Source organism: Gracilinanus agilis, chromosome 3 (assembly GCF_016433145.1).
Source record: "Gracilinanus agilis isolate LMUSP501 chromosome 3, AgileGrace, whole genome shotgun sequence".
NCBI lineage: Eukaryota > Metazoa > Chordata > Mammalia > Didelphimorphia > Didelphidae > Gracilinanus > Gracilinanus agilis.
In genome coordinates, this window is record NC_058132.1 from 531,074,802 (window position 1) to 531,088,953 (window position 14,152).

General features: G+C 33.0%; 1 protein-coding gene across 1 annotated transcript in view; it reads left to right on the plus strand.

The window, feature by feature from the left end:
• The window catches only part of TGDS (TDP-glucose 4,6-dehydratase), a 35,020-nt gene extending 21,077 nt beyond the window's left edge, over positions 1-13,943 (plus strand). Inside the window, exons 6-12 of the mRNA XM_044667231.1 lie at positions 1,846-1,944; positions 4,602-4,661; positions 5,508-5,551; positions 6,432-6,597; positions 7,041-7,099; positions 8,997-9,094; positions 12,616-13,943. Coding sequence (XP_044523166.1) covers positions 1,846-1,944; positions 4,602-4,661; positions 5,508-5,551; positions 6,432-6,597; positions 7,041-7,099; positions 8,997-9,094; positions 12,616-12,689 — 600 coding nt within the window. The 3' untranslated portion in view covers positions 12,690-13,943. The remainder of the gene's footprint in view (positions 1-1,845; positions 1,945-4,601; positions 4,662-5,507; positions 5,552-6,431; positions 6,598-7,040; positions 7,100-8,996; positions 9,095-12,615) is intronic.
• The last annotated feature ends 209 nt before the right edge of the window (positions 13,944-14,152 follow it).

The window sequence follows — 14,152 nt, forward strand, 5'->3', positions numbered from 1 at the left end:
GGAAGAACAAAATATCAAGGGAAATAACAGAAAAAAAAAAAGTAAAGGATGGTGGTCTAGCAGTACCAGATTTTAAACTGTACTTTAAGGCAGTGGTCATCAAAACAATATAGTACTGGTTAAGAGACAGAAGGGAGGATCAATGGAATAGAGTTGGGGTAAATGACCTTAGCAAGATAGTGTACAATAAAATCAAAGATCCCTGCTTTGGCGGGAAAACCCCACTATTTGATAAAAACTGTTGGGAAAATTGGAAAACAGTCTGGGAGAGATTAGGTTTAGATCAACATCTCATACTCTATACCAAGATAAATTCAGAATGGGTGAATGACTTAAATATAAAGAAGGAAAGTATAAGTCAATTAGGTGAACATAGAATAGTTTACCTGTCAGATCTATGGGAAAGGAAAGAATTTAAGACCAAGCAAGAGATAGAGAATATTATAAAATGTAAAATGAAAAATTTTGATTACGTTAAATTAAAAAGGTTTTGTACAAACAAAACCAATGCAACCAAAATTAGAAGGGAAACAACAAATTGGGAAAATAACAAAAACCTCTGACAAAGGTCTAATTAGTCAAATTTATAAGGAGCTAAATCAGTTGTACAAAAAAATCAAGCTATTCCCCTATTGACAAATGGGTAAGGGACATGAATAGGCAATTTTCAGATAAAGAAATCAAAACTATCAATCAAAACATGAAAAAGTGTTCTAAATTTCTTATAATCAGAGAAATAAATCAAAACAACTCTGAGGTACTACCTCACACCTAGCAGCTTGGCCGATATGACAGCAAAGGAAAGTAATAAACGTTGGAGGGAATGTGGCAAAATTGGGACATTAATGCATTGCTGGTGGAGTTGTGAATTGATCCAACCATTCTGGAAGGCAATTTGAAACACCCCAAGAGCATTAAGAGATTGCCTGCTCTTTGATCTAGCCATACCATTGCTGGGTTTATACCCCAAAGAGATAATAAGGAAAAAGACTTGTACAAAAATATTTATAGTCGTATTCTTTGTGGTGGCAAAACAGTTGGAAAATGAGGATATGCCCTTCAATTGGGGAATGGCTGAACAAATTGTGGTATCTATTGATGATGGAATACTATTGTGCTCAAAGGAATAATGAACTGGAGGAATTCCATGTGAACTAGAATGATCTCCAGGAATTGATGCAGAGTGAAAGGAGCAGAACCAGGAGAACATTGTACACAGAGATGGATACACTGTGGCACAATCAAATGCTGATAGACTTCTCTATCAGCAACAGTGCAGTGATCCAGAACATTTCTGAGGGACCTATGAGAAAGAATGCTATCCACATCCAAAGAAAGAACTGTGGGAGTAGAAACACAGAAGAAAAGCAACTACTTGATCACATGGTTCAATGGGGATAAGATTGAGGATGTAGATTCTAAACGATCACTCTATTGCAAATATTAATAATGAGGATAAGGTTGAGGATGTAGATTCTAAATGATCACTCTATTGCAAATATTAATAATACGGAAATGATACATGAGAAACCCAGTGGAATAGCTCATTGGCTATGGGAGTGGGGTTGGAGGAAGGGAGGGAAGGAACATGAATCATATAACCTTGGAAAAATATTCAAAATTAATTAAATAAACAAAAAAATCCCAATGAAATTACAAGTTATTCCTTGTCCCTACAATAATTTATCCTTGAACAAAAGCTAAAACTATCTTGTTTCAGTCCATTTAAAATAAACTTAACTATTTTATTACTCTGATGAACATGTCAGATTTGTGTAGTGCTTCATAATTCTCTTGGATAGATAGATATATTAAAAGCTCCTTGATAATCCTTTTTAAAATTAGGAATTTGATGAGTCTTCACCAAAACAACCTACAAATCCTTATGCATCATCCAAAGCAGCTGCAGAATGTTTTGTACAGTCTTACTGGGAACAATATAAGGTAAGTGTTAATTTCAAAGATTTAGGAAACAATCTGTATTGGGAACCATTAATCTTTCAGTGCTGAGCAAAGTTATGTTAAGTTTTAAAAAACAAAAACAAATTTATAATTTTCTATATTATGTAGACAAAATTGGGACCATATGTTCTTTGCACGTCAGCATACTGTTTACTTTGTTAAAACATTAGAAATAGAATTTGATAAATTTAGGGGAGAAGATGTTGTTGCAAGTACAGTGGAATATTTAAGATATTGGGAAATTCTTTAAAAACAGATAGAAATTTCATTGCTTTCAAAAAGTGCATTAATTTTAATCATGATTCAGAACTGATTGATTAGTAAACTGGCCATGGAATTTTAAAAGATTAACTTGTAAAATGAGTACACTTCTGATTGACCATTCACCTCTTAGATTAAATGCCATACAGAAAATAAGAAACATAAAATAGCATAAAGGTAACATGGCCATTCACAAAGTCGGTAGATATTTTACCTTTTAACATTTTAATACATTCAGGAAAAAGAGCTAAAACTACTGAGTCCTCATAGGGAGAGAGAGAGAGAGGGAGAGGGAGAGGGAGAGGAAGAGGGGGAGGGAGGAAGGAAGGAAGGAAGAAAGAAAGAGGGTTGCTTTGCTATTTTTTTTCTTTTCCTCTTAGGATTCCATGGTTTGATACAGTCAGAGGAATGGCAGAGCTTGTTACTTATTTTCATGCCTGTGCTTTTAGTTCCTGATAGAGTATATTGCTCAAAGTTGCTTTGTGACTCTTCTTATAGGGAGATAGGTTTGAATTATTTATTTTAACTATCCAAATTGGTTCTCTTGCATTTTAAGTTTTTCAGTGTTTTACATGGGGATGGAATGGGGAATTAGGGGTAAAGTTTTATCCAACCCCCCTTCCTCCTCCCAAATAGAAGGAATCACAGGTAAGCAAGACAGCTTTGAAAGTTACCTTTTGAATTATTAGATGTGTAAAAAGAACTTGATATCACCTGCAGTCTTCTACAATTTATCTGGAAATATTAATTTTATTTAATGTTTTTCTAGTTTAAAATAAGTTTGAAATTAAATGAAAACCAAAAGTTTAAAAATGGAAAGGAAAAAAAGGCAGAACCAGAAGATTAGATTTCATATTAACTACTTATGTTAAAAAAATGAAAATAAAGAAAAAGACTTTTGATTGGAACTTAATCTGTTATGTCAAAGTCAATTTAATTGTAGTTACTTTTCAAGGTAGCTATTTTCCTTTATTTTAATATCGTTTTGTTTTATTTTATTTTATTTTTTTTAATTTTAAACCCTTAACTTCTGTGTATTGGCTCATAGGTGGAAGAGTGGTAAGGGTGGGCAATGGGGACTTGCCCAAGGCCTCTCAACTGGGAAGTATCTGAGGTCAGATTTTGAACCTAGGACCTCCCGTCTCTAGGCCTGACTCTCAATCCACTGAGCTTCCCAGCTGCCCCCTTAATATTGTTTTAATAACATTTAAAGAAAAAATAAAATGAGGCCCTTTGTACATTACTTATTGTTTAGTAGATGGTTGCTTTTATGCTTCATAGTAATAAATTTGTCACAAAATAAATATCCACATGGATAGAGTACTATGCCCTAAAGTACTTTTTTACATATACCATCTCATATAATTCTTATAAGAACCCTGTGAGGTAGGTACTATAGGTACTAGAGGAATTATTATTCCCATTTTACAGATAGCGACTTGAGGCTCAGAGTTTAAATTGTAACAAGTATTGTTAAATATTGATCATGCCACAGAATGTGTACCTCATTTTGCATTTGTCGTTTATTAGCATTAGACATGCTTCACCATTACTATCTTAAAGTCATGATTGCCCACTAGTTCTGAAGTCTTTCAGTGTTTATCTCTTCAAAATTGTGATCATTATATAAATTGTTTTCCAGGTTTTCCTTACTTCACTTTGAATAGGTTCATACAAGTTTTCACAAATTTCTCAGGATTCTTCATTCAGTCACTTCTTAAGTCCTAGTGTGGTCTTTTATATTTATATACCACCATTGTTCATCTGTTCCCCAGTTGAGAGGAGCCTACTTTTCCCCTGGTTTTTGTTTGTTTGTTGTTTTTTGTATTTTACCACCAGCATTCTTTCCTCTCTGCTCTCTGGCCTTTATTTTCTGAACTCTAAGATGATTTTTCATATGTGAAAAGATTTGCCTTCAAATATTTTAGAGTAAAGAACAGTATTTATTTTCTCTTTTTTTCCTAGAAAATTAGACTTGTAGCACATGTAAAAATACAGTGTGTAGTAGAAGAGTGATGTCAAACTCAATTAGAAGCATTTCCCTACTGCTACATAGTTATTTAGAAAACTCCAAATGAACATATTCGATTTTGGATTGTATTATTAATTTTGTAAAACATTAATTTGGTTGGAGGACTGGTTTTGTAATAGAAGATCATTGATTTTTGGAGTCAGGAGCTAGGTTCAGATCTCCAGCAAGTCACTTAATTTCATTCAGCCTCAGTTTCCTTTTTGGCAGTTTATACATTTACTGATTTGTAATATGCAGAGAGATTGACCTAAAATCAGATACCTTTAAAAAATATACCTAGCTTTATTTTAAAAAAGCCTTAAGTTTACAGTACTTCTTTAATAACTGCACCTTTTATCCTTTGAAGTTTCCAGTTGTTATCACACGGAGCAGTAATGTTTATGGACCACATCAATATCCAGAAAAGGTTAGTTTAAGTTCCAATTAACATATTTCTAGTAATGGTTTTGCTTTTTCAATGTTAAAAATAAATTGCTTCTAATTAGTTCATGTCCAGAAACTCACTGTTATTTTTCTCTCTGCTTTTATTGCCATATTCTTGACAGATATAATGAGAGGATGCACAGTTGAAGTGCTGAGGGCATCCAGTATCTGCTCTAGTTTTAAGGATCCTAAAGTAGGTTCTGAGCTGTCGAACCCTAAATTCTCACGTTGGTTGTATTGGCTATATTGAATATAAGGTTAGACACATTAGACAGAGATTAACGTCTAAACTTAGCATATTTTATTTGATATAAAATTTAAGACAGTTTGCAGTCATTAGAGATTGATTAGCAATTTCTTTTTGTGCCCTATACATTATCTTTCTTTGACTTATTATAAATTCAGAAATAAATTTGTTAGAAGAAACCATATTTATGGGTAGCATCCTGTGAAATACGTATCTTCAAACTTTTTAGAAGCCTTTTTTTTTTCCTCTTTTGTCCAACAAAAATTGGGCATATTAAAGGATATGCTGTAGTTACTATCTATTATCTGGGACAAATCAGTGTTTTGATATAGTCTCAGGGATGTTCAGTTCCAAGAAATTGAAGGTGTATAATAGTGCCTTTTCATGGATTGACCACAGAAAAAGCAACAACAACCCCAGAATGGTTTTTTAAATACATGTTTTACATATACAAATACATACTTTTAATTATGTAGCAGACATAATGATGTTAATCCTCTGAAAGGGAATCATAACAGCTTATCTTATGGAAAAATGTGACCTTATTCTAAAATCAGAAATAATGGTAAATATTCCTTTTAGGTTATTCCAAAATTTATATCTTTATTGCAACACAACAGAAAATGGTATGTAATTTCCCTTTTTTAAATTTTCTCTCCCCCTATATTCTTGGTACATGTTGGTATTTTATGACTTTTATTAATTATCGATAATAGTTGCCACTAATTGTCATTGTCCCTTATTATTTCTCTGTTTGGAATTCAGGAATCAACTATAATTTGTTGGGTTAAATTTAGTTCTCAAATGTATTTCAATCAATAATATCAGAATTTGACCATCTATTTACCTATAACTTAATTTTACATTCTCTCTATAGACAGAACTGGATGAATTTGTAGTAAACATTTCTAATATGAAAATAGATAGATGAGTATCTCTCAAGAGACCCTAAGGAGTGTTCTGGAATTCTGATGTGATTTCAAAAAACCTGGGATAGTCATTCAAGACTTATAAGTTCACAATGGGAGGAGGTCTTTAACATTAGAATATTAGGTCCTTCCTTCCTTCCTTCTTCCTTCCTTCCTTCCTCCCTCCCTCCCTTCCTCCCTCCCTCCCTCTCTCTCTCTGCCTCTCTCTCTCCCTCTCTCTCTCCCTCTTCCTCTCTCCCTCTCTGTCTCTCCCTCTCCCTTTCCCCCCCCCCATCTTGGAATCAATACTGTGTATTGGCTCCAAGAAGAGTGGTATGGGTAGGCAATGGGGGTCAAGTGACTTGCCCAGGGTCACACAGCTGGGAAGTTTCTGAGGCCAGATTTGAACCTAGGACCTCCTATCTCTAAGCCTGGCTCTCAATCCACTGAGCTACCCAGCTGCCCCCCCTGGCTTCTTTCTTAATGTAGGGAACTCAAGAAAATATCTAGTTCCCCAATGAATCAACATCCAGGCATTTTATAGTAAAAGTGTTCATTAAGTTATGGCAAGTTACTGAATTTTATTTAATTTTTTTAGTTGCATTCATGGTTCAGGGCTCCAAACAAGAAATTTCCTTTATGCTGCTGATGTAGTGGAAGCCTTTCTCACTGTTCTAAAGAAAGGGAAACCAGGTGAAATTTATAACATAGGAACCAATTTTGAGATGTCAATTGCACAACTTGCCAAAGAATTAATACAATTGGTAAGTATATATTATAAAAGGAATTTTTACAATTGAGTTCCGACTTGTTGGAATTAATATAAAAATGAGTATTCGAATAAACCACGTGAAAGTGTATTTATAGAAGATATTATAGATATTAAAGTCACACCTTTGTATTACAGATACTTATTTGATAATAGGGAGAAACTTGAGTTAAAAACAAAAACCAATCAGATTTTTTTCCTCCTTACATTAAAAAAATAGTCTTTTGTACTTGAATTGAAGATGAGTTAAAAAGCAATGTGTCTCTCATTTTCCTATATCCAACTTTTTTCAGGGTATACACATAGTGCATGTTTCAGATGTTTTGTACTATGAATATAACTTTTGTCTTTGTTTTGGAAGTGTGTCCTTTTTTAAAAATTAATTATGTACTGAGTTCTCCTATGTTATATTTTGACTTAAATCCTTCTCTTTGACAGATCAAAGAGACCAATTCAGAATCTGAAATGGAAAATTGGGTTGATTATGTTGATGATAGGTAAGAAATGGGTTAAAATATTGGTAAAGAATTATAAGTCTTTAATATTTATAAAATCCTAAAACTTTAGGACTTAAGTCATCTGATTTCTTTTAGGTAGTTTAATCATCCCAGGTAAACAAAATTTTGTCTGGTTCATAAAGATTGGTTTTGTGCTAAATTGAGAGGCATAGGTTCTAGGAATAAGGAACTTGAACTCCACCCTGTTCATTCCACATCTAGAGTATTGGGTTTAGTCCTGGGCTCCCTATTTTAAGGACATAAGTTTAGAAAGGTGTCTAGAGGAAGGTATCCAGCATGGTGAAGAGACTTGAGTCCATGTGAAATGAGGAAAGGTTGAAGAAACTAGATAAATCTGTAGAAGGGAAGGCTTGGGATATGATAGTTGTCTTTGAGTATTTAAAGATCAGTCACACAAATTAGACTCTTTTGGTCCTTTTAGCAGAACTAGGAGCAGGGGATAGAAATGACAAGGCAAATTTATTGGAAATGAGAAATAGCTTCCTGATTCTAAGAACTGCCTCAAAGTGAATAGGCTGCCTTGGGAGATAGCAAGGGCTCCTTCATTAGAGGCATTCAGAAATAGGCTAGTTGATCCATCTGATGGTTGACTATCAGATATTTTATAGCAGCAAATACTTTTAGGTTGAGGTTGGACTACTTAACTACTAATGTAGGTGTCTTCCAACTCTAAAATTCTGTAAAGGAACTCAGAGAATCAGGTTTGAGTAGAGAGAAGAGAGAGTGGATAAAAAAAGGTTGTGAGAGAGGAATTTGAAAAATTAGTTAGAAAGGGAGACCCTGAAGAAACAGATTGAGGACTCCGCAAAGTATAGTGCCATAAAAGCCAAAGTCAGGAAGGAAAGGTGGATCAGAGAGATGAATATGGTGAACTGGATAAAATCTTTGTTAATTTTAGTGGTCTCATTAATGCTCTTTGACCACATTACAGATTTCTGCACTATTGCCAGTTTTTAGAAACTGAAAACATTCATTACAATTTACACAAAAATTGCTCTGGTTTATTCTACTGTTTTTACACTATTTCATATAGTTATTAGTAAATATATATACACTTTTGAGGTTTCAGAGGACACATTGAGATTTCAGTGATTTCATTGGTATGGATACCACCTCTCTCAAAGCAGATTGCAACACCTTTATAGCCTTGTTCTGTGCGGTTAATGCTCCATGATTCTCCATAAAGTGTACAGGGATCTAACTAACATAATAAAGACCTTCCTATTGTTTGTTTTGTATTTTGTAGACACCAATCTACTGCTCAGATTGTTGTTATCTTGTTCCTTATTCCCTCAAGAACAACTTTCTTTTATTATCATGGTAATTTACTATGATGTCCTTTATACCACTTCTGTTATTACCCTTTTCAGTAATGTTACATTCTGTTCACCTCCACTGTGAATCTTTCTTGGATTATCTAAAACAGAATTGATGCATAGCATTCTGTGACTTTCTCCTCTTCCACTAGTCACTGTGGAGGCCAGGAGGAGCTTATATCAACATAGCAACATTCATTACTTAGTGCTTGTTTTTCTAGTAAAGGGGTACTTTTTAGAATAGTTTTCTTACATGCATAAAATATATTGTTACAATAGGTCCCTGATCCCCACATTAAGAACTCCTGCTCTTTTACTTAACTCTTTGGACAATAATTGTAGTCTTTTGGTCATAAATAAATGAGCAAACACAGGAAAATTTTTGACCAAAATTTATCCAAAAATTTTTGATTTAAAAAATATCAAGAATGTTAATGGTACTTCAGATTCTGAGTTCATGATGGTGTCATCATGGGCATTTTATATCACTTGAAGTTATAATTGATAATTCTGTATTTATTTTAAATTTAAATGCCTTTTTTGTTAATTTTGTTTTTTAGACCTTCCAATGACATGAGATATCCTATGAAATCAGAAAAAATGCATGGTTTAGGATGGAGACCTAAAGTTTCCTGGAAAGAAGGAATAAAGAAAACAAGTATATATTTTTTTTCTGGCTTTTGGGTTAGGAATTTAAAGAAAAGGAAGATGCAATGTACTGTAGAACTAGATTTTAATATTAAAATATTAGAATTTTAGATGTTATACATCCCTGCACAAACAAGAATGCTATAGTATTTGCCAACAAATTGTCATCTAAATTCTGCTTAAAGACATCTAATATGACTGTGATCCTGGGCAAGTCACTTACCCCTCATTGCCTATCCCTTATTGCTTCTCTGTCTGCCTCAGAACCAATACATATTATTGATTCTTTTTGTGTGTGTATGTATAAATATCTTCTTATATATTTATTTATCATGCAGAAAACACTTCCATATTGATCATTATTGTAAGAGCACGCTCATAAAAACCAAAACCCCAAAATAAAACTGTAAAAACATTGATGATAATATGCTTTGATCTGCATCCATCCAACTCCAGCAGTTCTTTCTCTGGAGGTAGATAGCATTTCTTCAGGATTGTCTGAGATTTTTGCATTGCATTGCATTGCAGAGAGTAGCCAAGTTTTCACAGTTGTTCATCGTGTGATATTGCTGTTATATGTATGATGTTTTCCCAGTTCTTATTTTGCTCTGCAAAAGTTCATGCAGATCTTTCCCAGCTTTTTCTGAATCATCTTGCTTATCATTTTTTTTATAGCCACAGTATTGATTCTAAGACAAAAAGGTTAAGGATTAAAAAAAAAAGACATTTGATAAAAGGATACATACTATACCTCTCCTTTCCCCTTCCCTCCCCCAACTGTAGGATCCTCAATTTATCCTTATTAAATTTCATCTTTTTATTTCTTAGAAAGGATAGAATAATGAGCTTAAACTTCTGGGGTACTAAAACTGTTATCTATCATACTAGCAGGACCTTTCAACTTCATGGCAGCCATAATTTCAATGTTCGCTCTGTTTTCACCAGAATCATTTATAAAATTTATATTTATAAAAATGTTGAACAGAAGCTGACCAAGGGCCAAAACTTGTGATGTTCAATTAAATCTAATCCTCCAGACCAACATTGATCTATTCATTAATCACCACATTTTAAGTCTGGTCATTCACCATGTACTTTAAACATTACAACTTTGTCAGATGCCTCATTATAACCTTTTTCCTTTGATAAGTTGGTTGGGGGAATCTGACTTCATTGACATGAGGAGGTTCCCTCCTCCAGTGCAGATCAGCAGCTGTCCTGTAACTTAGGATAATAAAAGAGTTACCTGAGATACTAAGAAGTTAAATTATTTATCCAAGATCATAGCTAGTTTGTTTCAGAGGGGAAATTTGAACCCAGGGCTTCCTAACTGAGGCTAGTCTTCTCTCTAGTGGGCCATGATAAATTGATTGTCTATATCATTGTTTTGATTTACTTATGTAGTAACCCTGTTGAAAAAAAAGAAATAAGGTTTTTGTAGTGTCATTTGTTCTTTTGAGGACCTTCCTGTTATACATCCCCCTCTCCCTTTTAAGTGCCTACACATTATTCCTTCAATAATCCTTTTTAGAATTTTACCTATTAAATGAGGTTAATAGTTTATCTCCCTCCTCTCCCCTCCCCCTCTCTTTTGAAAATGTGGATGTTAGGCCTACCCAGCCCTGCAGCTTTTTTCCTGTTCACCAGGATTCTGTGAAGATGACCAACAGAGATTTAATAATCATATCTATAGGTTTTTAGTAACTGGGGATGTATTTTACCCATGCTATTTCATATAACCATTACCTGTAAACCATTCCCCTGGATGGATAAAATAGAAGCAAAAGAGGAGTGAAGTAGTTTTTTCTCCCTGTGTGCCTTAATCATCTTCCTAGCCAAATTAAGCTGAGATACTGTGACTTTCTTGATATCATCCTCTTGCCCTCCAAAATAGATTTTATTTTATTTTTAAATTTAATTTTGTTTGTTGCATTTAAAAATTGACTTTATTTTTGCAGACATTATTTTTCCCTTGTGTTCCTTCCCTTCCCCCAATTGAACAATTTAAAAAACTACTCATTAGAAATACTTAGTCTAGCGAGGGCAAATTCCCATATTGGCCATATCCTCTTGCCTCAGATCTGAAAGGCCAATTTTTCCTTGTTCTTCTGATTTGTTTATGTTATCTTTTATATTTAAGTCACATGTCCTTTTGGGCATATTTTGGCATATGATTCTGAGGTATTGATCTGTGCCTGTTTTCTGCAAAACTGTTTTGCAAATGGCCCAGAAAAGAGTAGTGTCAGTGGGGGAGACCATTACTTCTTGACTACATTTATTTAAACTTATAAAAAATCTATTCTTTCAAAAGTCCTTAGTACATATCATACTCTGCCCAGTGATCAGGAGGACTAGTCATCAACTTTTCAGCTGATTTTTAAGTTTTTTTAAAAATAGCATTAAATATTTTAGTAGATGACTAAAGAATTATTCCATATATCTCAGAAAATTCTTAGATAAACAATTTTAAGTTCATATCTATATGTCTATAAGACTCTCTGTGGAAATGTTGTAGTTTGCATATTTATTCTTGTCTAAGGAGTAAACATGACCTAATGAAAGTATGAGATGTGGAGGCAGCAACATAGTAGTTCTCTTTTGTCACTATCTGTCTGACTGTGAACAAGTCTCTTAATTTCTCTGAGCCCCACTTTGCTCTGTAGTAAAATGGGAGTAATAATACCTGTAGATTTAACTCCTTGTGATATTCATGAGAGTCAAAGGAGATCATGTATAGTGGGTTGTTTTTTTTTTTATATTTTTTTTAAACCCTTAACTTCTGTGTATTGGCTCCTAGGTGGAAGAGTGGTAAGAGTGGGCAATGGGGGGTCAAGTGACTTGCCCAGGGTCACACAGCTGGGAAGTGTCTGAGGCCATGTATAGTATTTTGCAGATGCTAATGTGTTATATATATTCACATATATATAAATAAATAAAATGTGTGTATGTGTGTGAGCCATTATGCTTATTGTTACAGATAGAATGCACCCAAAGACATAAAAGAATCTTGGTTCAGGACTTACAGTAGTTAGTTAAGAAATAACTTATGCAGAATTCAGAAAAAGCCCACTTTTTAAAAAATGTCAGGTTAATGGAGAGAATAAAAAAAATAACTTTTGAAGACTTGGTTTAAAAAAATTTCAACAAAATCATTTTGAACTATTTTTCAACTTATTAAAAGTGCTTATAAATTTTAGTTTACTCCTAATTCCCCTGAATAATACTATCTCCTATAATTGGACAACTCACCTCCCAGTTTGGGGATGGATAGGTTAAGAGACACACACATACACACACAGTATGTATCTATTGCATATTATATACACACATATATTTATATAATATGGAAACACATCAAATGCTAGATAATTAAAAAAAATACTTAGCAAGTTGATTTTTCCCCTAATTTTTTTATATAAAGAATTTTTTTAAAGGCAGTAAATAATTATGGCAGTTAGCACAATAACCTTCAAGCATTATGTGCTTAAAAAAATTAAAATTAAAATTCTTTTTTTTTCTTTTTCATATCAGTTGAATGGTACAAAGAGAATTTTCACAACTGGAAGAATGCAGAAAAAGCTTTGGAGCCCTTTCCTGTGGAATAAATGTTTTTACCGTAAGAAACATTTATGGGAGAGAGAAAGGAAGAAAATTATTTCTACCTCATAGATACTTGATATGAATTCAAGTTTCCAGTCAGAATCACCTTTCCTTTTGTTTTTGCACAAAGTCTCAAAGACAAAGTTATGTTATAAATAATAGTATTCTCAATTCTTGGTAGAGTTAAATTAGGAGCTGGCTTGATGGAATTTTGTCTTACTCCTGTCAACCATATTCCCCTGAAAGGATGATGTTACTTTCCTGTACAATAGGAAAAACAGTGGGCAGCAATAAGTGAATGTGGAGAAGCACACCTTAGAGATGTATCTCTTGAAAGTTCCATCAACTAGAGGCCTGCTTCCCAATGCTATACTGACCCAGAAATGAATCATGGCAGTGGGGGAGACATTACTTAAAGGGCTTTGTCCTCTAGTCTTACACAAAAGTGAATATGCTACAGATCTACTTCCCCTTACAAATTTCGGTCTTTAGTTAATACAGAGTAAATTTTTATCTTAATTCAAGTTTGAAATTCCATTATATGGTTTGCAATAAAATGAGAAATACCTGTCTCTACATAGCAAAAAAGATGGGACAAGATGAAAGCATTTCAAGCACTTTTAAATTTTGGTACTTGATTTTTAATAATTCATTAACTTCAATAAAGTTTACTGTGCAATTTGAAAACTTCTAAAAGAATATATTTTTAGAAATAGGAATGTAAGATTTATATAAGTTTTTGAATTAATTATTTTAACTGCAAAAAAACCATCTTGAGAAAAAGGAATGTATTGCAAGTCTAGCTTTCATTTTGTATTTATGAAATTATGTCATATAATTATGTCACATTAATGTTTTAATGAGATATACATGCTTTTATTCTATTTTCTGTTTAAAATACAATGAGCCTTTTGTATAGATGTTCACATGACATTTTATATATATTCATGACCAAAAATGTACAGCTTAGCCAACTTAGGTTAAATGATGCTGGAAATGTAAAACATTTATTCAACAGATATTTTTGGAGTATACTTTGTACGTATCACTGAACTTAAGAAATATTACAAATCAGTGTTATTTTTTAAAGACCAACAAATTGTTTTTGTTTTTAATTTTTAGAATTATTTTTATACTTTTATTAAGTTCAGGTCTTTTGCTATCCTGGTTAACATTAAGTCTCAACAAAATTGGCTTATTACAAAAACACATTCATTGTAAAATTATTTAGATTTTTAATATTTATAAAATTATGTCCACATAAATAACTTTCTATTAAAGCATTTTTACCATTTCTCTTGTCTCATTGAATTATTTTTAAACATCATTTAGCATTTATTGATTACTTAAAATACAGTTGTAAGTTATAAAATACAAATATAAATGAGGCAAATAATACTCTTCTATTGTGAGAGTTGGGAGTTGATAAGGGAAAAGGCATATAAAAGCTGGAACAAAATGTCTGCAT